The sequence below is a fragment of the Eptatretus burgeri genome, chromosome 13 (genome assembly GCF_056783735.1).
Source record: "Eptatretus burgeri isolate ZD-2024b chromosome 13, Ebu_testis_v1, whole genome shotgun sequence".
NCBI classification, from domain to species: Eukaryota; Metazoa; Chordata; class Myxini; order Myxiniformes; family Myxinidae; genus Eptatretus; species Eptatretus burgeri.
The window spans coordinates 50,780,461-50,806,872 of record NC_140973.1 but is presented as its reverse complement, the minus strand read 5'-3'; the positions used below and the strand labels follow the sequence as shown (position 1 = coordinate 50,806,872).

The window sequence follows — 26,412 nt, the reverse complement described above, 5'->3', positions numbered from 1 at the left end:
CGGCACATGCTCCCATACCTGACCTCACCTGACCTCACCTGACACACTGACACACTGACACACTGACACACTGACACACACTGACACACACACACACACTGACACACACACACACACTGACACACACACACACACACACACACACACACACACACACACACTCACACACACACACACACACACACACACACACACACACACACACACACACACACACACACACACACACACACACACACACGCACACACACACATTAATATGGATATGAAAACACAGATCTCAGTTTTCCTATTATAATGAAGTGTTGCTTGTTATCATCGGAAAATCCTGTAGAGTCCATGGAAAGTTCATATTCATGGAAAGTATCCTTAAGAGTATCCTTTTGCAGAAAATATCCTTTGCAGCTATTCTACTTCTTCTTCATGTGTCGTCTGCAGCACAAAGCTGTTGAGTTGCATCATTGGCTAAGGGCTTGGCTGTGCCACTACAGTTGGAAGCTGTCCGGGACTCAGCAACGATCCTGAAGAGAGCCCTCAGCACAAAACTTTGAGAAAAGAAAGTTCACAGCTTAGTCCATGAATCGTGACCCCTTACTGAAATGAAGGTGGATGCATTGAGCCTGCCCTGGAAGGACTCCATTCCACATTCTGAAACCCGCTTTTGTAGTTACCAATCAATGACACACACACACACACACACACACACACACACACACACACACACACACACACACACACACACACACACACACACACACACACACACACACACACACACACACACACACACACACACACACACACTGCCTTTTATTCATAAGGAATATTTTTTTAAGATACAATGTCAAGGCTCATATAAGAGCTAACACAGAGAACGTATAACAAGGGGAACAGAAGACAAGAGGGATGGGAGAGGGAAGCACAAAACAGTGGGGAATAGACATATGAGGTGATCTGTGGAAGGGAGAGGGATGGGGTGAGGTACACAGGGCAAACAAAATGGATACTACAGGGACTTTCAGGAAGAAAAGCAGGGAATATGAAGGAGGTGAGTTTCGGGTGGATTAACAGAGGTTTTAACATGAAACTTGAAACATGATTAACATGAAAAAGATCATGGTTTTGGATGGGGGAAGACAAGAGATGGTGGTGAACAGCTATTTTGAAGACCTGGCGGGAAGAATGGGATTGAAGAGAGTGTGGGAATTTGTTCCAGAGGCAGGAAAAAAGAGGAATGAAAGAGCGAAGGTGAGCAGTGATTCTTGATTTTTGTAGTTTTACCAGAAGGGGGTTGCTGGCAAATCTTGAGCTCCCTGCGGAAATATGGGTGGGACAGATAGCAAACAGAGTGGGGGGGGCAAGGCCGTTGAGGAGACAATAGAAGACAGAAGGACCAGCCTGCGGTGAGAGAGTGAGGGACCCAAAGACTCAGCTTCATTGTGGGAGATACCAATGATCATAAATGCCTTGGGTTCCACAGTGTGAAGCCGAGAAAGGTGAGAGGTGGGAGCACCAGCACAGAGGGGAGAGCATTACTCCATCAGGTTGCGGATGAATGCTTTGTACGTGGTCAGGAGCTCAGGTGTGCCAAGGAAGGACTTTGCATGACGGAGAATGCCCAATTGGCGACTGGCTTTGGAGGCCAGCTTGGAGATGTGGCTTTCCCAGGAAAGATCATGGCAGATAGTGAGGCCCAAAAGTTTGAATGAAAGGATTTCTTCAAGAGGAAAAGGACTTCCTCAAAAGGTTTGTGAGGAAAGTGAGATGGCAGACAATGTAAACAGGTTTTTTGCTTCAATCTTTACACAAGAACAATCAGGAGAATTGCCAATAGCTGAGAGTATCTGTCAAGGAGGTGAGGAAGGGTTTTTACGGAAGATCCAGGTGAGAGTGGAGGTAGTAAAGGAACAGCTTGGAAATCTAAGAGTAGATAAGGATCCAGAGCCAGATAATATGTACCCGAGAGAATTAAAGGAAGTGGCTGAGTAGGAAAGCGAGATGTTAACGGATATTTTCAAGAGCTCACTGAAGTCAGGAGAGGTACCAGGGTCGCAAATGTAACACCATTATTTAAGAAAGGATCCAGAGAAGAATTGGGAAACAATTGACCTGTTAGTTTGACTTCAGTTACAGGGAAGGTGTTGGAGACATTAATTAAGGACCAGATGAGGAAAATTTTAAATAAATACAAACTAATTAAGGGTAGTCAGCATGGGTTTTCCAAAGGTAGTTTCTGTCTAACAAATCTTTTAAAGTTCTATGAAGCATGGTCTGATTGGGTGGATGAAGGAAAGGCAGTAGACATAGTATATCTAGACTTTAAGAAGGCATTTGATTTAAGGTACCACATCGGAGGTTGTTCGCCAAAGTAACAGCTTGTGGAATAGCTGGTCAGGTAGCTAATTGGATTGCAAACTGGCTTTGTGATAGGAAGCAAAGAGTGGCTGTGAGTGGGAGGATATCTTGCTGGGAGGATGTAAGTGGTGGGGTCCCTCAGGGATCAGTACTTGGACCATTACTATTCATAATTTACATCAATGATTTTGGTAGTGGGGTGAAAAGTAAGCTTTCCAAATTTGCAGAAAGACACAGAGCTTGGAGGTGAGATGGATAGCAGAGGGGGGGGGGGGGGGTGGTGATCAGATTCATGAAAGTATTGTTACTTGCATAAATTGGGCAAAAGACTGGAAGATGGAATTTAACCCGAGCAAGTGTAAAGTGTTGGGGATGGGAAAGAACAATGAAAATAGAGATTACAGGATGCAAGGGGTAATTTTGGAGCGTGTCAAACAGGAGAAGGATCTGGGGGTGGTAACAGATATGGGAGGTAAGCAGGCAGCACAGTGCCAGGCAGCTATAGGTAAAGAAAATAGAGTTTTAGTTTGTGTTCAGAGGGGGAACATTTATAAATCAAAAGAGGTGGTGTTAACATTGTATAGGAATTTAGTGAGGCCACATTGAGAATATTGCGTGCAGTTTTTGTCACCACAACTGAGGAAGGACATCATTGCCATGTAGAAGGTTCAGCGCATGGCTACAAGATTTATTCTGGGCCTTCCTAGACTCAGCTATGAGGAGGTATAGACATATTAAGTGCAGATGAATGATGCAGCAGAGTAGACAGTGATAGTACCAGGGGTCAAAGCCTGGGAGTAAAGATGAGGAGAGTTAAGATGGTAGTAAAGCAGGGGTGTTTTACTCAGAGAGTAGTTAATGCATGGAATTGTCTCCCTGGAAAGGTAGTGGCAGCAGAAACAGTAGCCAAGTGTAAATTGGAATGAGATAGGTGTGTGGAAGTTATGGAGATGGAGCGGTATTGGGATGTGGGCAGGACTTTTAGGTAGCTTGAGCATTGATTCGTGACTGCATGCAGGTGTATGGAGTGCTGTTGGTAGGGGTCTCGTCAAGAGGTGATGTGTGGTTGATGGTGTGTGTTCTTTACCCAAACCCATGCCCCCTCCTCTGGAGGGGGGGGGTGAAGGGGGAATACAAAAACTTACAAAACAAAAAACATTTTGCATTTTCTTATTTGGATCTGGTGTTGATAAATTGGTGTGATGTTGATGTGGCTCAGGCATGATGGGCTGAATGGCCTCCACCTGTGTCTACTTTCCTTGTGTTTACCCAATTTTATTTTTCCAATTTTTGTACTCATCCCCATCCCCTATCTATGTAATAAATGGCCTTATCCCAAAATGGCCAGGTAAGTCATTACGTTTAAGTTTCTCATTGTTGAAGAGCCACACTTTATTTGCTGGGTAGACTTGCTCAACCTGGTTGGTACCTGAACCAAGCGAGAATGGGTTCAGTGATCAACCCTGTTTTCTGTTGAGCTTCACTCCAGTGTCCTCTGCTGGCAGGAAGCAAAACAGCAGTTTTGATTTCGGAGTTGAATTATCCCAAGCTCATCACTTCTTCTGTCTGGTGTTCTGCCCGGCTGACAAGATGGCCCAGAGCTACGTACACTCACCTCTGAGCTGTCAAGCTTGGGCTTGAATCTCAACCGAGCTACAAACTGTCATCTTGGTGTCTCGCAGGCAGGACAAGGAATCAATGTGTGTGCCATCCCTTGGATGGATGTTAAACTTGATGTCCTGCCTACCAGCATTAGTTGGTGGACATTAAATATCTCACGGTGTCTTTCGTGAAAAGTAGGCGAGCTATTGCCAGCACCCTGAATAAATTCCTGCTATAAACTATGGGGGGGGGGGGAGGAGGGGGCACTGCATCAGCAGTACACGCAGCCCATGATGCTATGCACAGCCATGTGCTGTATGTGAATCAATAATAAGTGTTGTTTTGCCCCAAGGCAGGTTCAATGCTGCAAAAGCAGCCACATGGCAAGGATTATATAATTTGTTCAGAGTACCGGTGATAGCTCACCTCTTAGCAAAGGACACTGTGGGATATGTAATGTCCACCAAAGAATGCCAGCAGACGAGACACCAGACTTTTCGTCCATCCAAGGATCGGCACACACATTGATGGATTATCCTGCATACAAAACACCAGGATGACAGCTTATAGCAGCTGGGACGAAATTCAAACCCAGGTGAGACCAGCTCAGAGGTGAGTGCATGTACCTCCAGGGTATCCTGCCAGTCCTGGCAACTCACCATAAAGCCAGAAATACATACAAAGATTGAAAGAAACAGGTATTCAGTTACAATAAATCAAAGTTTGTTAAGGAATATATATATATATATATATATATATATATATATATATATATATATATATATATATATATATATATATATATATATATATATATATATATATATATATATATATATATATATACACCGGGCGTAGTGGCGTGTGCCTGTAATCCGGCTACTCGGAGGCTTGGGTTGGAGGATCGCTTGAAGACGGGAGCTCTGCACTGGGCCGCGCAATGAGAGGGTGTAGGGCAGCCCGGAATCATGGCGAAACCCAATCCTTATCCCTGTGTCGTAAGAGGCGACCAGGGTTGCGTCAGGAAGGGCATCCGGCGTAAAACCTGTGCCAAATCAGTATGCGGATCATAACGGATGATGCGCTGTGGCGACCCCTAATGGGAGCAGCCGAAAGACGAACAACATATATATATATATATATATATATATATATATATATATATATATTTACATACATATACAGTAGTTCAATTTCAAACAAATTCAGTCCCATACGATGACTTAAAATATAGGATAGCTACAAACAAGAAAGAGCAAGACAAAGCACCAGCCAGGAGAATGAGCTCAAACCAGTCGAGGGCTTCTTAAATTACCCTCTTGAGAAAGACCTGCCCATCACTACTTTTTAAACAGCACATAATTGCTCATTTGATTGTCAGTCTGATCAACAGATTGCCGTTCCAGCTGAGACAGGAGCAAAAGAGTGATCCTAATCTTCAGGTCATCATCAAGAAGTCCTTCAAAGTCATAGAAGTACATGAGAAAGTTTCCTTTATAAATCGTGGAAAGCTATATTCAACCTTTGGCCAGTACCATGATGGTTGGATGTTGTTCGAACATCCGACCTACTGGCCTTTGGATGATATTAGGATGGACCCTAAATGGGTTAAAGGACAATCTCTCGTGGTCCATCTTGACATCAGGCAGATATAAAAAGCAGAACGAGCAACTTCAACTCCACAATAATTGCTGCCACTCAAGACCAACATCAGTTCACCAAACTATATAACAGCAAGCTTTGATTTACCTCGCGCCAATTTCACCCTGATTTGGAATGTCGTTTTCACAGTCTACTACCACACTGCGAGAGAATCCTCTGTAATTATTATGACCTTGGATAAACAGAAAGTATTGGATTCGTTTCCAATTGAAGACCTGGGGTGCAAGAAGTACTTGTCACATTTTTGAAAAAAATGAGCTGGCACCATTACTATAATCTATAATGGCCAGAGCATCATTTGATACCAAAAAATTCTGAAAATAAGTACTCAAGTCCTGTATATTGGTATATGGTCATTGTTGAATTCACTAAAATGTAGTGCAAGAAATACCCAAGTCCATAATGCTTGAGCAAGAAGTTCCTAAGTCCATGACTGTCCAATCAAAATGCTAGTATGTGTCACATGACAAGCTGTGAAAATGGCGACCATGGAGGCTATACAGCATGGTGTGAATGAGGATAACCCTGATAACAGGCATGACAGGGGCAAAAACGTAAAAGAAACCCTGGAGACTGGGCTACAAAGAGAATGCAGGATGCCAAATCATCAGGTATGTAGTTTATATGCATTATACTTTGCTGGTACTGAAAAAGGCACTACATTCTTCATCAGCTTTTGAGCCCTCATAAAAATGTGCATGTGGCAGTGCAGTGCAATGCTGTGTGACCCAGATTCCCCATGTATTGGATGTATGTACACTGTACAGCCCCATGAGACGAAGCAAAAATGACTGTTTGGCAATCAAAAATGAGCAACAAAGGGCTTTGTGTGTTAAAAGTACCCAAGTCCAGCCATTTTGTCACAAAAAGTACTTAAGTCCAGGTATTTAGCCACAAAAAGTACCTAAGTCCAGGTATTTAGCCACAAAAAGTACCTAAGTCCAGGTATTTAGCCACAAAAAGTACCCAAGTCCAGCCATTTTGTCACAAAAAGTACTTAAGTCCAGGTATTTAGCCACAAAAAGTACCTAAGTCCAGGTATTTAGCCACAAAAAGTACCCAAGTCCAGGTATTTAGCCACAAAAAGTACCCAAGTCCAGGTATTTAGCCACAAAAAGTACCCAAGTCCAGGTATTTAGCCACAAAAAGTACCCAAGTCTAGGTATTTAGCCACAAAAAGTACCCAAGTCCAGGTATTTAGCCACAAAAAGTACCTAAGTCCAGGTATTTAGCCACAAAAAGTAGCCAAGTCCAGGTATTTAGCCACACAAAGTACCCAAGTCCAGGTATTTAGCCACACAAAGTACCCAAGTCCAGGTATTTAGCCACACAAAGTACCCAAGTCCAGGTATTTAGCCACAAAAAGTACCCAAGTCCAGGTATTTAGCCACAAAAAGTACCCAAGTCCAGGTATTTAGCCACAAAAAGTACCTAAGTCCAGGTATTTAGCTACAAAAAGTACCCAAGTCCAGGTATTTAGCCACATAAAGTACCCAAGTTCAGGTATTTAGCCACAAAAGTACCTACGTCCAGGTATTCAGCCACACAAAGTACCTAAGTCCAGGTATTTAGCCACACAAAGTACCCAAGTCCAGGTATTTAGCCACATAAAGTACCCAAGTTCAGGTATTTAGCCACAAAAAGTACCTAAGTCCAGGTATTTAGCCACAAAAAGTACCTAAGTCCAGGTATTAAGCCACACAAAGTACCCAAGTCCAGGTATTTAGCCACATAAAGTACCCAAGTTCAGGTATTTAGCCACAAAAAGTACCTAAGTCCAGGTATTTAGCCACAAAAAGTACCTAAGTCCAGGTATTTAGCCACAAAAGTACCTAAGTCCAGGTATTTAGCCACAAAAAGTACCCAAGTCCAGGTATTTAGCCACAAAAAGTACCTAAGTCCAGGTATTTAGCCACAAAAAGTACCTAAAACCAGGTATTTAGCCACAAAAAGTACCCAAGTCCAGGTATTTAGCCACAAAAAGTACCCAAGTCCTGGTATTTAGCCACAAAAAGTACCTAAGTCCAGGTATTTAGCTACAAAAAGTACCCAAGTCCAGGTATTTAGCCACATAAAGTACCCAAGTTCAGGTATTTAGCCACAAAAAGTACCTACGTCCAGGTATTCAGCCACACAAAGTACCTAAGTCCAGGTATTTAGCCACACAAAGTACCCAAGTCCAGGTATTTAGCCACATAAAGTACCCAAGTTCAGGTATTTAGCCACAAAAAGTACCTAAGTCCAGGTATTTAGCCACAAAAAGTACCTAAGTCCAGGTATTAAGCCACACAAAGTACCCAAGTCCAGGTATTTAGCCACATAAAGTACCCAAGTTCAGGTATTTAGCCACAAAAAGTACCTAAGTCCAGGTATTTGTACAAAAGTACCTAAGTCCAGGTATTTAGCCACAAAAGTACCTAAGTCCAGGTATTTAGCCACAAAAAGTACCCAAGTCCAGGTATTTAGCCACAAAAAGTACCTAAGTCCAGGTATTTAGCCACAAAAGTACCCAAGTCCAGGTATTTAGCCACACAAAGTACCCAAGTCCAGGTATTTAGCCACACAAAGTACCCAAGTCCAGGTATTTAGCCACATAAAGTACCCAAGTTCAGGTATTTAGCCATAAAAAGTACCTAAGTCCAGGTATTTAGCCACAAAAAGTACCTAAGTCCAGGTATTTAGCCACAAAAAGTACCTAAGTCCAGGTATTTAGCCACAAAAAGTACCCAAGTCCAGGTATTTAGCCACAAAAAGTACCCAAGTCCAGGTATTTAGCCACAAAAAGTACCTAAGTCCAGGTATTTAGCCACATAAAGTACCCAAGTTCAGGTATTTAGCCACAAAAAGTACCTAAGTCCAGGTATTTAGCCACAAAAAGTACCTAAGTCCAGGTATTTAGCCACAAAAAGTACCTAAGTCCAGGTATTTAGCCACAAAAAGTACCCACGTCCAGGTATTTAGCCACATAAAGTACCTAAGTCCAGGTATTTAGCCACAAAAAGTACCTAAGTCCAGGTATTTAGCCACAAAAAGTACCCAAGTCCAGGTATTTAGCCACAAAAAGTACCCAAGTCCAGGTATTTTGCCACAAAAAGTACTCAAGTCCAGGTATTTAGCCACAAAAAGTACCTAAGTCCAGGTATTTAGCTACAAAAAGTACCCAAGTCAAGGTATTTAGCCACAAAAAGTACCTAAGTCCAGGTATTTAGCCACAAAAAGTACCTAAGTCCAGGTATTTAGCCACAAAAAGTACCCAAGTCCAGGTATTTAGCCACACAAAGTACCCAAGTCCAGGTATTTAGCCACACAAAGTACCCAAGTCCAGGTATTTAGCCACATAAAGTACCCAAGTGAAGGTATTTAGCCACAAAAAGTACCTAAGTCCAGGTATTTAGCCACAAAAAGTACCTAAGTCCAGGTATTTAGCCACAAAAAGTACCTAAGTCCAGGTATTTATCCACAAAAAGTACCCAAGTCCAGGTATTTAGCCACAAAAAGTACCTAAGTCCAGGTATTTAGCCACAAAAAGTACCTAAGTCCAGGTATTTAGCCACAAAAAGTACCCAAGTCCAGGTATTTAGCCACAAAAAGTACCCAAGTCCAGGTATTTAGCCACAAAAAGTACCTAAGTCCAGGTATTTAGCCACAAAAAGTACCTAAGTCCAGGTATTTAGCCACAAAAAGTACCTAAGTCCAGGTATTTAGCCACAAAAAGTACCCAAGTCCAGGTATTTAGCCACAAAAAGTACCCAAGTTCAGGTATTTAGCCACAAAAAGTACCTAAGTCCAGGTATTTAGCCACAAAAAGTACCTAAGTCCAGGTATTTATCCACAAAAAGTACCCAAGTCCAGGTATTTAGCCACAAAAAGTACCTAAGTCCAGGTATTTAGCCACAAAAAGTACCTAAGTCCAGGTATTTAGCCACAAAAAGTACTTCAGTCCAAAACTAATTTTCTCGTTTTCTTCGTAATAAAGGATTATTTTTCCACAAAAAGGGTTTGTCTGCTCCGTATAGCCCCTGGAACCAGAAACAGGCTCCATAGTATGCCACCTTAAAAAAAAAGTATCTGCAGCATGTTTTGAAAACTTTGATCCTCAATATCTCAAAAGTGTTATTTTGTGACTAAAGTACTTCTCGCACTCAGGTCTCTACAATTATTACAGTTTTTGTTTATGAGGTCCTTGACAATACCATATATAAGCTATCACAAGCAGCTTCAAGGCAGGAGGAGGCCTGCGCTCGTATTACCAACCTATGGTTGTCTGTCCTCGTGGTTCCATCGTTTTAAAAGTGAGAGTCGACCATTTTTTTGAAAGACTTCGGTGTGAGTCGGGATTCGAACCATCAGGCTGCTTCCTTGGGAGCTTCTTTCATGAATTTTCACTTTCACACAAAATTTTGTCAAATTCCAAAAACTAATGAAACCGAGAAATTTCATTAATCAATGTATAATTTTACCTCAAAATCAAACGTATAAATGTGTACAACTGTACGACTATAAAGACGCATTGTAAATGCATCGAGCGTGTCAAATTAACACTCAACTCTGGAGCTGCGTTTAAACAGGCGCAGTAAACGTAACGTTTGTCGATTGTAACGGAAAATTGGAGGGGACCAAAAACAAAGAACACTCAAGGATTGTTTACGTCTCACAGGTGACTCGAAGGCAAATCTCGCGATATTACAAAGCCTCGGCGAGAACGGAGACCCCCAGCAACAGCCCGAATAACTGAACAAACATACCCCTGACTATCTCAATAGGACACGACCTCGGAAGAAACGGTACACGAGTTCGAGCGGATAATAATTAATGTGCGAAAGAGAAAAAAAGAGAGTTGTTGGAGTTATCCGAGGGGCGAGACCGGAAGCTGAATTCACAGATCGGTGACGTCATCGCCAGCTGATGAGGTGACGTCACGGTGGGCTGCGCGTCGCTTTTGTTGTTCGTGGTTGGACGGCCAGGCGGAGGCGAGTGTTCGGACGATGTCTTCGCCCAGTCCCGGCAAGAGGCGTATGGATACCGACGTCGTTAAGCTGTATCCTTCATGGTTGTTGTTGGTGCGCTTTATGAACGGCGCTGAATGTCGCGTGTCCGTTTCTCTTTCTCCACAGCTCGGTCGCTCGTCCGAGTCCGCCGCCAGGCCCCCACCCCCTCCTCCCACCCCTCCCCATCATCCGCTCGTTCTCCCCTCCCGAGCCGCTCTCGGTGTTACGTTATGCGCCCAGCCAATGTGTTTAGGCCTCGGGCGAAACGGTGCACACCGGTCCTCGGCTAGCTCGACAACCCGTGTCTTGGGACCTACGGAAACCCCATGAGTGTACTGGGAATTAACTCCTGAAGGGAGCAAGGCAACCCCGACAGTCCACATTGAGCGTTCCGGTGCCCTGCTCCGTATTTGGGTTATTAATGGGATTTGTCTGAGAAGGCCTAGTCTGGGGACTCGCGTCGAACCGATGGGACGTTTGTTGAATTGAGAAATGGAAGAGACACCAAATAGCACATCTACCCCGGGTCCCACGTTTCGACCACTGAGTGATAATAATCTGGGACTTCTCGGCCTGTCTGTGCCGTCTGGTGCGATGTAAGTTTCTCAAACGGGAGGGGAGGGGGGAGTAGAGTGTTGAGTGGGAGGGGGGAGGGGTCACTGCTTTGGCAACCGCCCCACCACAGCTGAAGCACCAAGAACTAATTAAATGGCTGACATTCGTCACATTATCGTTGGAACGTTTGACTCATTGGGGCCTGTCTTGCTTTACCTTAGCTCATGTAATTCTGGTAAGTCTGGTGTTGGCATAATGGTTAGGATGGCTTGCTTAAGATATTAGGGTCTTGAGGTCAATACGTTGAATTAACACCAGGCAGCCTGATGTTGGCTTAGTGGTTCGGGTGGTGGCTTTGGATCCTAGGGTCCTGAGTTCAAGCCCCGTTGGCCACTGAATTAAAATACACCAGGAGGTTGACTCAGCCTGTCATCCTTCCGAGGTCGGCAAAATGAGTACCAATGTACTGGTAAGGGGGACACTGCATCAGCGGCATGGCCACGTCCCAACCAATGATGCAACCAGCAGCTACAGGCTGCACTCGATAGAGAGAGAGAGAGAACACCAGTGGGTTGATTCAGCCTGCCATCCCTCCGAGGTCGGCAAAATGAGTACCAACATGCTGGTAATTGGGGGCATTGCATCGGCAGCACAGCCGCGCCCCCAGAAAATGATGCAGCCAAGCAACCGCAAGCTGCGTAGGAATAAATTTTTAAAATGTAATTCGTGTTATTAATGTAAGTATTTAAAAGTTTAAAATGGACTCGTGTTTATATCCTTTAAAAAAAAAATTGCAGTGCCCTGTCTATTAAATGGCTTTCACTTTGCTGTTTTGTCCACAAAGTGATTAGCCGTTTGTAAGCATTAGGTTTCAGAATCCATATGGTTCAGGTTGTGAGGGTGCATGTAATCACAACTAGGACAGACACTCATTCTATAGTTTGGAAAGGAGGTCTACATTGTAATCTCAATTCTGCTGACTTGGAAAGCTCGTTCTCAGCCTAATTGGATCAGGAGGGGCATTGTTCTAATTGTGTCGTGACATTATGTTTGATGAGCAGTGATTTCTTGTGGTTAAAGAGCCTACACTTTTGTGCTTCTGTGTGGTTGTATAAAAGACTGTAAGCCAAAACCTTTCTCCCTTTTGTTTTGTTGGGTTTTTTTTTTTCTCCAAAAGTATTATGTTTAGCGCTGCTGTTACTGAGATCCAATCCTTTTGACACCTATGATTGGATTCATGATTTGCAAGCCGTTGCCGCATCAACAAATGTAGCACTGTGTTCCGAATGCGAATGTTTGTAATTAATACACTCGGTTTCCGCACGTCGGCACCACACATGCGAAGCAAAGCTGGAACCGGTGCCTGTCATTCGTAAACTCTCAGCAATTCGCTGTGACATGACACGGTGAATCGAGCACATCCTAACACCCTTTGGTTATAACCATAAACTTGTGGCAGAATAACGGATGTGTTTAGGTGGGCCGTGTAAAATGGCGGAATAAACTACTGGTGTAACCAAAGGTGTTTGTTTTATTTTGTGATTGTATTTCCATGGTTCTCAGACTTTTTTTTTGTTTGTTTTGTTTGCATGCATTTGACACAAATTCCAGCAGATGTTTGCCACTAAACAACTTCCACGAAGCCATTGATGATATGGTGCTGGTTATTTCAATGTTGTTTATTTATTTTACTCTCTTGTTTGGTACGTAACACCAAAACTTGTCATTGGGGCTGGTCTCTTTGCTTTACCTTGGTTAATGCAATTTGGGTTATTTAATGCAAGTATATAAAAGTTTAAAATTGTCTCGTGTTTTATATGGTTTAAAAAAAAAATTGCACTACTCTGTGTATTAAGTGTCTCGCCGTGCTGTTTTGTCCACAAAGTCTTCGATTCACCATTTTGTAAGCATTATGGTTCAGGTTGTGAGAGTGGGGGCGATCAGAACTAGGACGGATACTCGTCTTATCGTCTACATTGTTACCTATAGTATGTTTTGCACACGTCTCAAAGCATCGCAGTAGTGTACTCGTTTACCCTATGGGGTTTCTTCATTGCCGTGATGTCTATCTTTATGGTTAATTGGGACAAAAATCTTTTTTGATACCTGTTCTGTTTGATATTCTATTAATATCAATACCTGTTGTTTTTTGTTTTTCAATTTAGTTTATTCATTTGATATCATTACTTTAATTTGTTTTTTAAAAAAAATTTAATTACTGCATATTTTGTTGTATGGGCCATCTGATAACTCATGCACAAAATTTGCTAAATTTTACTTCAGTCTGAGTTCCCTTCCAAGGAACTTCAACACACTAGGCTGTTAGACCCAGCATGCCTGCACAATGGTTGTTTGTGTGCTCTTTTCTTTTCTTTTTTTTTATACCGAGTGCCAAGCGACGAAGCAGCACGTACATTTTTGGTCTTTGATACGACTCAGCTGGGGTTCGAATCGCTGACCAGACTCGTGGTGGAACCTCTGACCACCCGAGTGTTCCCCCCTCCTTTGTTTAAAGCCTCCTCTTCGTAACGTCCTCCAAACCTCATTTATTTAAAAAAGAATTCACCATTTTATGCTCACCTGTCCAAGCCACAGGTGAATCTGTTGTAATTGGTCTGCGCAGGCAGATCTATCATAATATAGATGGTTTGTTCTCATTAAATTAAACGTTTCAGAGCCACACCAGCCGTTTGTAAGCATTATGATCTATATATCCTGGTGTGGCTCTGAAATGTTTAATGTTGTATTTTTTTTTGTGTTTTTAATTCTTCACAAGCCATAAGTACAGGGAGATAATGAGCTAGTCCTTCCATTTTTCTTCAGCATCTTCCTTCATTTCTTTCATTTATTACTGCTGACACCGGAAGGGGGCTGAGGTTGTGTTTTCACCCCTGGTGTTTGTTTGTATGTAGGATATCTCAAAAAGTTGTGAACGGATTCAGATGAAATTTTGTGTGTGACAAGGACGAACCGATTAGATTTTGGTGAAGTTCCGGACATGGATCTGGATACTAGAATTTTTTTTCAATGGTTCTTTACCATTGAGAGGTAGGACCAACAACAATATATAGCATGAGATCTCAAAAACATATAGCATGATATCTCAAAAAGTTGTGCACGGATTCGGATGAAACTTGCTGGACAGGTTGGATGTGTGACGAGGGCAAATTTATTAGATTTTGGTGAAGATCCAGTTGGAGGTATGCGCTCTACCAAGTTCCCTTCTAGTTTTCCTTTTTTTTTTTTTTTACTCTTCCTCGACTATATAACATATAAATAACTTCTTACATCAGTAGCAACAGTGCTTGTAATCGGAAATAATCTTGTCATCCTAGCCAAGTTTTCATTGACCTTGTCCTGGCTTTGCAATAGATTTGGTGGTTTTGTGTCGATTTTTCAACCTTTTTAGTCATTCACTTTGTAAAAGGACTTGTGTTTGAGTTTCCATTTCTTGAATCTGCATTGGTGATTTATTTATTCTGATTATCATTTTTAATGGTTGTTGCTTAATATCATATTGAAATCTAAAGTCATGCTTGCAGCATGTATCTTCTTGTTTCTGCAAAGCAATTTGTGAGAAAGCTGATATCGTGCCAAATGTTGGAGATCAGAATGAAGGAGGGAAGTGGTTGAGCTGGAGAAGGAAGAACAGGAATAGAGGAGGGTGGGGGTGACAAACAGACTAGATTCCTGTTGTTGCAGCTTGCTAAGCTTGGACTTTTGACTGTTTTGGCCTTGTTTGGTAGGACTTTGGTTGATGTTTATTTTACCTTATCTTTATCCTTTGTATTTGTTCCCAATGGGGTGACTGTTCGATATTTTTAGCTCCTCTGCCCACTGCTTCAGCAATGGTATAATGTTTACGTTGACTACAGTGGGAACCCGCACTGGGGCTGGTGGTTTAATCACGAGAGTAAGTTCAACAGCTGTCACAGGGAAGCCTTGCTTCCCCGAGAAAATTGGGCCATTGGCAGAAAGTGGATTTAAAGCTGTGAGCAATGTACTCTGTATGTTAAGGGGAGAGATGATTGTTGGAATGTAAGAGAAAAGTAATAAAATGACAGCATTGTATGTACTTTTATAGCATTGAGAACACAAGCACCACTCGCTTCCCAGTGCCTTGATTATGAAAAAAAGTGTTTTACAGGTATTAAGGTGTTGGTGATGGAACTATTATGGTATAATGCAGATTTACACTGGCAGTAGTGGGAAAATCCCACACAATTTTCATTACCTCCACCACCAAAGGTGGACTGAGGTTATGTTTTCACCTCTGTTTTGTCTGTCTGCCTGTGAGCAGGATATCTCAAAAAGTTATGTATGGATTCGGACAAAACTTGATGGACAGGTTGGGTGTGTGATTAAGACAAATTGATTTGATTCTGGTGAAAATCCAGAAACTATTATTTTTAGCTTCTAAGGAATTTACATTCAAGTTGAGGTATTGACATCGTGCACCGTCCGTCCGTCATCTTTTTCGACTTCTCCGGCCAAATCGCTGGGCCGATCCGGCTCAAATTTTGCGGCAATGTTCCCCTCCTGACTGTTAACAGGAATTGCAAAGCTCGTTCCCCGTCACATGACTTTAAGTTGGTCAAAATGGATATTCTTGGATAGAATAACGCACCTTGTCCGATCAACATGAAACTTAACAAGCATAATCCACTTCCTCATTAGATGGATAATTTATATTTATTTTGTAATAGGTCACAAGGTATAGCAGCCATATTGGATTGAAAATTAATGTCTTTAAAAGTCGTCTTCTCTGAAACGGTGGAACAGATCGAGGCAAAACTTCACAGGTCTGACCGCCTTTCCATGCAAACAAAAAGTTCTCCCCCCCCCGCCCCACTTTTGATGTACGACACCGTTTGTGGATGTAGCCATAGTGGATTGAAGGGAAATATTGATTAATGTTTACTCTGGAACTACTGCATTAATAAATGTGAAACTTTATAGTTATGATGGAACAGTCATGTGGAATGGAGGGTTGAAATTTCAACTCGTTCAGGCCCACGGTTTGGCAGCCATGTTGGATTGAAGGGGAAATATTAATTAATGTTTACTCTGGAACCGCTTTGTCAATATATGTGAAACTTCAAAATTATTATCTCGCCCACATGTGAAACATAGTTTTAAAATTTCAACCCCATTGGCCACACGGTTTAGCAGCCAGAATTATTTATTAATTTGAATTTGAGAACTTTTACATTTTTTTTTTTCCAGAAGGCTCACTTGGCTGCACCTGCATGCATTTTAGGGTACAGGAACAGCAATTCAGTTGATACCGACAATGTCCCCAGGAAAAAGGGCGAACTGCATACGTAATAAATAGATTGAACACTTTGTGCGACCCGGTTCGTAACTCGTCAGTCCCGTACTGTATCGAAGCAGGGCTGTATTTGTATCACTCTTAAATAATGTTTTCTCTGAAACCACTTATCCTATCGAAGCGAAACTGCAACTATCATCGACAGTCTCACGTGTCAAAGGCGGACGTCTGGGTACTCGGTCATCACTGCCAGCAGTTATAAAGCGGCAGTTCTAGTTTGTTTTGCTTTCCTGGTTTGAAGGGGGGTTTTTTTGGTTGCATACCTCTTTATTGGAAGGTTTTGGGTGCCCCATTCCAAGTTATCTGTAAAGCATATCTTAGACAGTCAAGCAGAGTATAGACTGGCATGAAATGTAGACTGAGATGGGGCAGGCAAGTTGCCCCCTCCTTGAAGGTCATTAGTGAGTTAGCTGAGTTTTTGGGGGTTTTTTTGCCAATGATCCATTGAATAACATGCTAATTCTTCAGTGTGTAATCTGCTTTCCAGAAGCTTGGAATACAAATCATCAACATTTATGCTTTCAATTGGATTTGAAACTACAATATCGGGGATGCCAGTCCAATGTCCTCATTACTCAGCCACCACCATCATTTGCCTTCACTACTAACCTTGGGCTTTTCGAGATGGTAGATTCATGCAGCCAAGGTGACAGGTATATATCAGGAACAACACAAGATATCTTTGAACAACCACCTCGGAAAGGGAGTACACAAACAAAATGAGCTGATACCACGGCTTGAGAAGAGTTCAAATTAGATGTCTGCGGAAAAGAAGGGTAGGGCTTGGGAGTGAAAGGGTAAGGTTCAGCAGAGAACTTGGATTTAGGGACATTAACATGAAGTGTGTTATTGGATGAGAAGGTGTAGAGCCTGGTGGTGCTGGAGGGATATTGGGCCAAAAATTCAGGTGACACAAGACATAACACAGTCCATGCATGACAAAAGCGACTTTACATTCATGTACAAGTGAAAGGAATGCTCTACTTTAACGGCTAGTATCTGTCTGCTTCAGCAAATGATTCTTAAGTATTTATTTATTTATTATTTTTGCCCTGGACACATGAAGCAAAAGTCGTGATGAGGCATTTTGTTCACTTTGTTTGTCGGTCTGTCCTTCTGTCTATAAATTTCAGTTCGTGATCGAGGAACAACTTTATTTCAATTGAATATTGTATTTTGAACATGAATCGGAATACAAACCTGCAGTTTATCAGGACTTTGGCTTTGAATTTGTCCCGATCATGCATGCACAAAGAGGAGTGAGATCATTTGTTTTTTTTGTTTTTTTTTATTCTGTCTGCCTGTCTGGAAATCAAAACAAAATTGAAAATCATTCCGAATGGGAAACTTGTGGTTTTTAAGGACGTCATAAAGGACAAACAACAGGCACAAATAACTAATGTGACGTGTAAAAGACGCTGCAGTGACAGCGGTAAACTTCCAGAATCATTTTTCTACATCCTTGAAACCTTCAGTCACAAGTGAACTATATACTTTAACACTACAGAACACAATTCGCCTTTTTGACACTGAAAACCCTTTGGTGTAGCAGTACTTGGACAAAATATTATGGCATTTTATGTCATCGCGACCAATCAAATTTGTCCTGCCCATGTCCTTTTTCTTAAGACTGCATGTGATGATGTGTTCCATGAACTGTAGTTTATTCTCGGTGTGATTCTCAAAACCAGTTTATCCCACTGAAATTGAAACTGTTTGTACACAGACACAAGTAAACACATCTGACAAGGGAAAAGAAAACATTGTAAACAGTTAAAAACATGAATGCTCTCTCACCTAAACTGCTATCCAGCATGAACATGAGCCCAATTTGAATTGCTTAAACGTAATGAAAAGGTAAGACATCAAAAATCTCATCTCTGACACTTGCTTCGAGAAAGGTCAAAATTTGAAAAGCACTTAACTTTTTTATGTTCAAACACATTTGCTTGTTTAAACTATTTGACTGGCTGCAAAGCATGAACTCTGTCTTACTGGAGGTTAATGACTAACCATTTATATATGCAAGTGAAGTGTGTTCAGCTTTGTGAGATCATTTTGACTTCAAAAGACACTTTCGTCAGTCAAATGCAATTGTGAATATTGTAAAATTTAGTTGTTTTCTTCCCCCCCCCTCCCCAAATGCAAATGAATTTATTGCAATAGGATGTGCACAGGGGTCAGTCTCAAGAAACTTCTTGGTTGGGGGTTGGGGGGATGGTCTGCTTCCCTTTTGACACAAATCCTGGACTTCTTGGCTCATTTGAAATAGTTGGATTGTTTGTTTATGAGGTTATGAAATAATGTCTCCAAATTATTACAAAAACCTTCAAGTATCTTGGAAAGGCAGTCTGGTGTCTTTGAAATTGTGAACATGTGAGGGGGGAAAAGTAACCCAAGTTGGTGATGAGGCTTTAGTTAGAAGATGTGGTAAGTGTTGAGGAAATGATGAGTAAAAATGGAAGTAAGATTATAACAACTTTTTAGGGCATCTCTACCGAGATGACCTAATATAGCCGGACCAAATGTCCGTCTGTCCGTCAACAATTTTTCCTTCCGATCTTGATGCAACTTGGTATGTGGGTAGAGGTCGATGAGTGTTGCACAACGATATAACTTTTGTCCGGGTTCAAGGTCAAGGTCACGTAAGTTATAAAAATCGCCATTTTCAAAACCTATCTAGTCTGCCATTCCACAAGATATTCGGCAACTGTCTATTGATTATGATAGTAAAAAATATTATCTTGTATATAACTGGACAGATTTTTGAATTTCCGTCCCGTTTGGCCGCCACGTAACCTGGAAGATGGTCAAAAACACCTCCCGGTACAAATAAAACTTTTTACTTCCAATCTTGATGAAATTTGGAATGTGGGTAGAGGTCGATGAGTGATACCCAACGACATATTTTTTCCTGGATTTGAGGTCAAGGTCACGAAAGTTGTGAAAGTTGCCATTTTCAAATCCTACCTAGTCTTGTCATTTTAGGAGATATCTGGCAACGGTTCATTGATTATGATAGTAAAAACATAGAGATGACCGTCACCCTCACACGGGGGTAATTTTTTGTTTTGTTTTGTTTAAACCGTATTCATTTATGCTTTTGCAATCGTTGATTTTTGCACTGCCCACGTCCCCTTTCCTCTTACAAAAGTCGAGGCTCATGGAAGAGCTAAACTATAATTGACAGCTTGGACACATTACAATATGAAAATGGGAGTGATGGGGAGAAAGAGAAGTAGAGGAGAACATGATGCGGTGATCTGTCGCAGTCTTTACGACTCATAGAAAATACGAAATGACAAACGTGGCAGTTCCACTGACTTGAAGAGGTCAGCGTCGAGCTTGAAAAGTAGTCTTGGTGAGGGTTTCTGGAAGAGCACATGTGACGTGGAGTGAGAGGGGAGAAGTATTAGAGATGGCCAGTATCGAGAGAAGGCAAGTGGAACGAGACCACAAATGAGATGAGAGAATGAAAAGTACATAAACCTGTCTGTGGTGGTTGAGAAGCAGACCTTGGGACTTCGCTGCTGCTGAGAGATGCCAGGAAATGGATCCACAAGCCCAAATTTTGGAGTCTTCCATGGCACTATGGTTGATGACCTGATATAGTTCACTGTAAATGAGCTGTGCAGAAGATGTCAACTTTCTTAGATATCAGCTTGTAGACATGGTCTTCCTAAAGGCCCAGTCACACCTTGACGTTTTAGCCAGCTTATGCCGATTTTTGGAAAATTTGTCTAAAACGCTGGTACACGTCGAATACGTTATGGGTAAGTTTTGATAACATTGAGAGCACGCTGAAAAACACTGCCATATGTCGTTGTACGCTGGCTTTAAACGTTGTACTTTTCGGTTGTCCTCAAATTTTCCATGCTTGAAATTTTAAGACTTATGCCAGCGTATGACTCACACGTTCCGCATAACGCTGGCCATAAGTTGTAGGCACGTCACGCGATCGTTGACCCACGTCGATACACGTTACTTGTAAGTTACTCATAAGTCGAAACACGTCGAGGTAATGTTTAGCGTACCCGAAACTTATTTCTAACCTATGAGTTACGTGTTGTACTCACCTTACGCGATCGGTGACACACATCGACACACGTTACTTGTAAGGTGCTCATAAGTCGAAACACATCAAGGTAATGGTTAGCGTCAGTGTTCCAGACTTCCTGGTTTTATTTTTTTTTTTCTTCCTTCCTTTGGTATGATGGTGATTTTGACACTTCGATTTGTAGTGCGGTTATAATATAATATAATTAATAGGCTGCCGCTCAACGATTTAAATCATAACCGCACTGGACACTGAACACCGTCATACCGAAGAAGAAAAAAAAAACCGGGAGTCTGGAACACTGACGCTAACCATTACCTTGACGTGTTTCGACTTATGAGCACCTTACAAGTAACGTGTGGCGATGTGTGTCAACGATCGCATATCGTGCGTACAACTTATTCCCATCGCATGTGGAGCGTGTGTCATATGGCAAGTACGTCGTAAAATTTTCAACATGTTTAAAATTACAAGACGTTCTCCACTTACTACGACGTATGATAGCGTACTTTAGCGTTTTATTCACGCATACCAAACTTACCCATACCGTATTCGACGTGCGCCAGCGTTTTTAGACGCATTTTTCAGAGGTCGGCATACGCTGGCAAGATCGCCAAGGTGTGACTGCGATGTTGACACTTCCTTTTCTGCGGAGATTATGATTTGAATCGTTGTGCGGCAGCCTTTTCATAACCTATGCCACGCCATCGTCGGCGATGCGCTATGCCTAAGTTAGGTTGGGCATAGGTTGTGAAGGCCGATAACAGGTTCAGCATTCGTTGGTATAAGTTATCTATAACACAACGAAACGTTCTGTGTCCGTTTCTAATACGTTATGCATAAGACCAAGTCGTTATGAATACGTCCGAATCTTTAAAAAAAAACATCAAAAGTTCAACGTAAGCCAGCGTTTTACATACATTTTAATACGTTGCCATTACTGGCTAGAACGTCAAGGTGTGACTGGGCCTTAAGACAGGTTTAGGGACACTGATTATCCATATTAAAATTGTGCTTCTTCCGTTTATAAAAATGCCAAATTCCATTTCAGGTAATGAATTGGATGGAAAATCAGTTTGAGGACCGAAAAATTATGTTTTGTGGTGTGTGTATTGTTACGAATCTGGAAGCCATTTGCACACAAACAAACCGCAGTCCCTAAGCTTGGTCATCTCAATAAGTATGTGTATAGTTAGATTCCTCCCTATGTCTAAAGGGAATTACATGTGTGTGCTGCAAAGTTTCATTCTTGTTAGATTTTTGCAATACCCAACGCCAACAAATCAATCCTTCACTTCTTCGCACCATTGGCGCCATTGCCCACGTGCGTTCCCGTGGGCGGAGGTTTCCTCACCTCAGAACACCGACTCCGCCCAGGAAAGGAGGGGGTTCCCCCCTGTCCAATCATGAATGGCCAGCACATCACCCCACGAAACCCTGTCCAATCAGGGCATAGATTACCTCAGAAGACCGATCACCCCGCCCGGGGGATGGATAAGAATCGCTGGGCTCCCCTGAGTGTTCGCTGGAGTTGGGTTGGAATTGTCGGAGAAGAAAGAGGTCGCCATTGCTCTTGGTGGTCGTCGTTGCCGTGTCTCAAGCTGGTCCTCTGACTATTCCACAGCCGTCGACTTCCATCTCTCATTTTGTCGAGCAATAACCCGGAGTCCGAGCTGGGAATCTCTGCTGGCCCTCTGTGAGGAGCGACCCTGGCCCCCGCTATACTGTGTCTGGGCTCGCCGACGACCCCAAGTTTCAAACCTGCAGTCGCGGGCCAAACCGCACGAGGCGGCCAGGTACCGACCAAACTCTGACCTCCAGCCTGTCTATCCCCTTGGCTGCGAGGGTCGAAATAAAGATAATCCGAGTCCATTTTCTTTTGGTGTGTATGTGTCTTTGGTAGCGCCGTCCTACAAGTAGAAATTGTATAAGTGTTGATTGCTCATTGTACATTTTCCTGCATATTCGTGATTAAGTCTGCTCTGTGTCTCCTTCCCGATTATTGTAAATAAACCCCTGTTAAATGTTCCAGTTCGTTGTCCGTGTTTTCTTTCATTGGCCTAGCATGGTTCGGGCTTCAGAATTCGGAAAGCCGATTGTGCCGTAAGTTGTCATTTGGGCCGGCGCGGCTTTGGTAATTTCTGCTCGGTTATGCCGGATCAGAGTCGGTAACAGCGACTCGGTTCGGACAAAGCCGACCGAGGGTGTGGCTTCCCCGGTCGTTAGATGGCGTTAGTACTTAGGTAAATTGGAATAGACAAGTGGACCCTACATCACGCCGTCGAAATATTGGCGACCACGGTCCTTTAAGCGACCCGTCGACTCCGGAGTTATCCGGGGTGACGACCTTTCAATTCCAGTGTTCGGTGGGAGGCGGCCCAACTGCTCCTTCTTGCGGTCCTCGCCACCGAACCCGGCACCACAACAGTATATGTATACTTGAAACATTAAATCTGAATAAATCCTCATACAAAATGCAAACATTCTATTTGCATCCATTATTCAGACCATACCAGTGAGTGTATCATAGAGCAGTGCTGGATGTGCTATGCTTGTGCGTGTGGCCTCTTGCCTTCTCGTGGTGAAATTATCTCGTCAGTCATTCTTAATTGTTCGTCGGAATTACTCATTCGTTGGGCTTGTGTATTAAATAAAGGAAATTTCACCAAAATCAGGAAGAACTAGAAGGGCATTCGGTGGAGCGCATACCTCTGCCACATAATGCCTGATCCATGAGAACATAATGGGCCCAATACATTTTTTAAATATCATGCGATACAGTACTATATTGTTTTTGGCCCTATCTCTCAATGGTGAAAAATAACTTGATTAAATAATTCTCATATCCAGATCCGGATTCGGATCTTCACCAAAATCAAATCAATTCGTCCTTGTCACACTCCCAACCTGTCCACCAAGTTTCATCTGAATCCGGCAACAAATTTTTGAGATATTCTGTACACAAGCAGACGGACAGAAAGGGTGAAAACATAACCTCCTTCACCTTCGGTGGCGGAGGTAACTAGAAGGGCACTTGGTTGAGCGCATACCTCCACCACGCAATGTCTGATCCATGAGAACATATCGGGCCCAAAACATTTTTGAAATATCATGCTGTATATCGTTTTGGCCCAATCTCTCAAGGGTGAAGAATCACTTTGAAAATTATGAGATCCGCATCCGGATTTGGATCTTTACCAAAATCAAATCAATTCTTTCTTGTCACACACCCAATGTGTCCACCAAGTTTCATCCGAATCTGTCCACAACTTTTTGAGATAACGTGCTATATTGTTGTGGGTCCGGGTATCAGTGGCGAACACGACCGCTTGGGGGAGCAGTAGAGTCGGCTCCACCGAACACACTGGAATTTAGGTTGTGACCCTCGGATAAGTCCGAAAGGCACGGCCCCTTGCAGGACCATGAATCGCCAATAATTTGACCGCGTGGGATAGGGTTAATTGCCAAACTTCAATATACCTAAGTACCCATGCGGCAAAGCTACCAGGGAATTCACACCCTCGGCAGGCCTCGAGCAGGACGAGCCGTTACCATGCTCGAACCGTGTGTAACCCGAGTGGATGGTTACCGAGGCCTGTCGGTCCAAATGTACAATTACGGCAACAACGGCCTTCCTAATCCCCAATACGCACCGTGGCAAAGCAATGGCAGAAATGACTAACGAGCTGGTACATTCAACAAGAGGGGAATTTATTTACAATGGGTGGAAGGGGAGCACACAAAGAGCAGAGTTATCCGAATAAGAAATGTAATGTGCAATGAGCAAAAGTAAGCACTTACATAATTCTACTTGAAGACAGGGCCCACAGACACACACATGCACACACAAATACCCCAGGAAGAGATGGACCTCGAGGTCTTTATTGCTCCTTCAGCTTGGAGGGAAGACGAGCTGAGGGAAGAGAACGTGCTGGCTACCTGGTCGCGTTCGCACGGCTGGACGACCGCACCTTCCCGGAGGACCAGTCGCCAAAGAACGGACCAGGGCAGCCGAACCCAGAGGAGGCGAGACGAGGTGATCTCCCATGATGGGATGGTCGACCGCTTGTAGTAATGCGCCAGACGAGACACCTCGGATGCGCGGGATGCAGTCAGCCGCAGACCCAGACAGAAGCGCGCTCGAGCAGACGGGATGCAATCTTCAACTCTTTTTTCCCATCGTTTTTCGGGGCGGGTCCGCTCCCCCGTCACCTGCTCTCATTGGGTTGACGGCGTGTCGTGGCTCCGCCTTCTTGAAAAGGACCGCCCCGGCTCTGGTCCGCGCGTCGCCCGTTGGGCGGAAAATGACGCATACCCTTATTTGGCGCGCAGCCAGAGCCAAATGCTTTGTGACCATATTAGGTGCGAAATCCACACCGCCCGGGGCATGGAATTTCGCACACGCCCGCATGCCGGTGAGCGCACGAAGAGCGCGGACAATGCGGCGAGCAGAGTGTTGTTGTCGTCGTTGTTGGTGATGTAAAAATCCTAACTATAAAATAATTCACAGCGCACGTACAATGAATCACCCATTAAACATAGGACGGGACCCTACCTAGAAACACATACTTACCGATATAACTGATCTATAGGACCTGGCTGTTGTGTGCTCATAGCTGCCAGATTCGTAACAATATATCGTTTTTGACCATATCTCTCAATGGTGAAGAATCACTTACAAAATTCTAGTAGCCAGATCTGGATCTTCACCAAAATCGAAACAGTTCGTCCTTGTCACACACTGAACCTGTCCACAAAATTTCATCCGGATCTGTCCACAACTTTTTGAGATATCCTGTACACAAACAAACAGACAAACAAACAAACAGACAGAGGTGAAAACATAACCTCCTTCACCTTTGGTGGTGGAGATAACTAGAAAGCTCATGGAACACATTACCCCACCCAGTGTTCAGGTACAAACTTCAATTGGAATAATATGATTTTAAAGATCGTTTAAAAAAATATTCCAGAAGTTTGACGCTATTCAGGTCAGGTCAGGTGTGGGAGCAGCATGTCACTTCATCCACTTTCTGCCGTTTCTCCAGGGCCTCCATCTGGTGATCCCCCAGGCAGATTCCTGGCCCATCCCCATCTCCTTGAGATGCTAATCAACCTGCCGAAACCATGCAGCACGTAGTTGGCCCATTGCCTTCCTCCACTCACGAGGCTCCCTCGCTGAGTGAGTCTGGTGAGCAGGATCAGCGTCAGTAAAACGAGCCACATGTCCATACAGCCGCAGCTGATGCTCATGGACTATGCAAGTAACAAATCTCATTTGAGTCTCTCTCAGCAACCGCTCGTTGGACACAGTCAGACCAGCGATAGCCAAGGATTCTCCGAAGAGACCTGGTACCAAAGGAATTAAATCTCCGTCTCAGATCCCTGGTCAGAGTCCAAGTCTCGCATCCATAGAGCAAGGCCGGAAGCACCAAGGTCATGAAGACTCCGACTTTCATCCTCCCGCACAGGTACGGGCAGTGCCACACCCCATGATCCAGTGAATCCATGACTCCCCAGGCCTCACCCAGACGTCTGTTGACTTCTGGCTCACAGCCAGCATTGACATGAATAGCGCTGCCAAGGAAGTGAATCTCTCTGACCTCAACATCCTCACCACAAACAGGTACAGAGAAGATAGTAGCATCCAGGATGTTATTGAAAGCCTGGATCTTGGTTTTGACCCAGGAAACCTGTAATCCCAGTGGCTCCGACTCCTCATTCAGCACCTCCAGGGCCCCCAAAAGGATATCTGGAGTCTCTGCAAAGATGACTTCATCGTCTGTGAAATCAATGTCAGCTATTGAAGCAGGTTTATACATCAACCTTGTTCACCACATTATTTATCACATCAAAGTGCT

General features: G+C 43.3%; 2 protein-coding genes across 6 annotated transcripts in view; one reads left to right on the top strand and one right to left on the bottom strand.

Annotated features, from left to right (window-relative positions):
• EOGT (EGF domain specific O-linked N-acetylglucosamine transferase) overlaps positions 1-10,331 on the bottom strand; it is a 114,970-nt gene extending 104,639 nt beyond the window's left edge. The window contains exons 1-2 of one of the 3 annotated variants that reach the window (XM_085850636.1): positions 9,874-10,331; positions 4,384-4,494 (exon numbers count right to left, since the gene is read on the bottom strand). In XM_085850636.1, coding sequence (XP_085706762.1) covers positions 4,384-4,462 — 79 coding nt within the window. In that variant the 5' untranslated portion in view covers positions 4,463-4,494; positions 9,874-10,331. Of the gene's footprint in view, positions 1-4,383; positions 4,495-9,873 lie in introns of those variants that run through there. The other 2 variants (XM_085850638.1, XM_085850634.1) reach the window with 2 other exon arrangements.
• Positions 10,332-10,472: 141 nt separating this feature from the next.
• The window catches only part of UBE2H (ubiquitin conjugating enzyme E2 H), an 81,235-nt gene continuing 65,295 nt past the window's right edge, over positions 10,473-26,412 (top strand). Inside the window, exon 1 of one of the 3 annotated variants that reach the window (XM_085850643.1) lies at positions 10,473-10,657. In XM_085850643.1, the coding sequence (XP_085706769.1) occupies positions 10,605-10,657 (53 nt within the window). In that variant the 5' untranslated portion in view covers positions 10,473-10,604. Of the gene's footprint in view, positions 10,658-10,818; positions 11,204-26,412 lie in introns of those variants that run through there. The other 2 variants (XM_085850644.1, XM_085850642.1) reach the window with 2 other exon arrangements.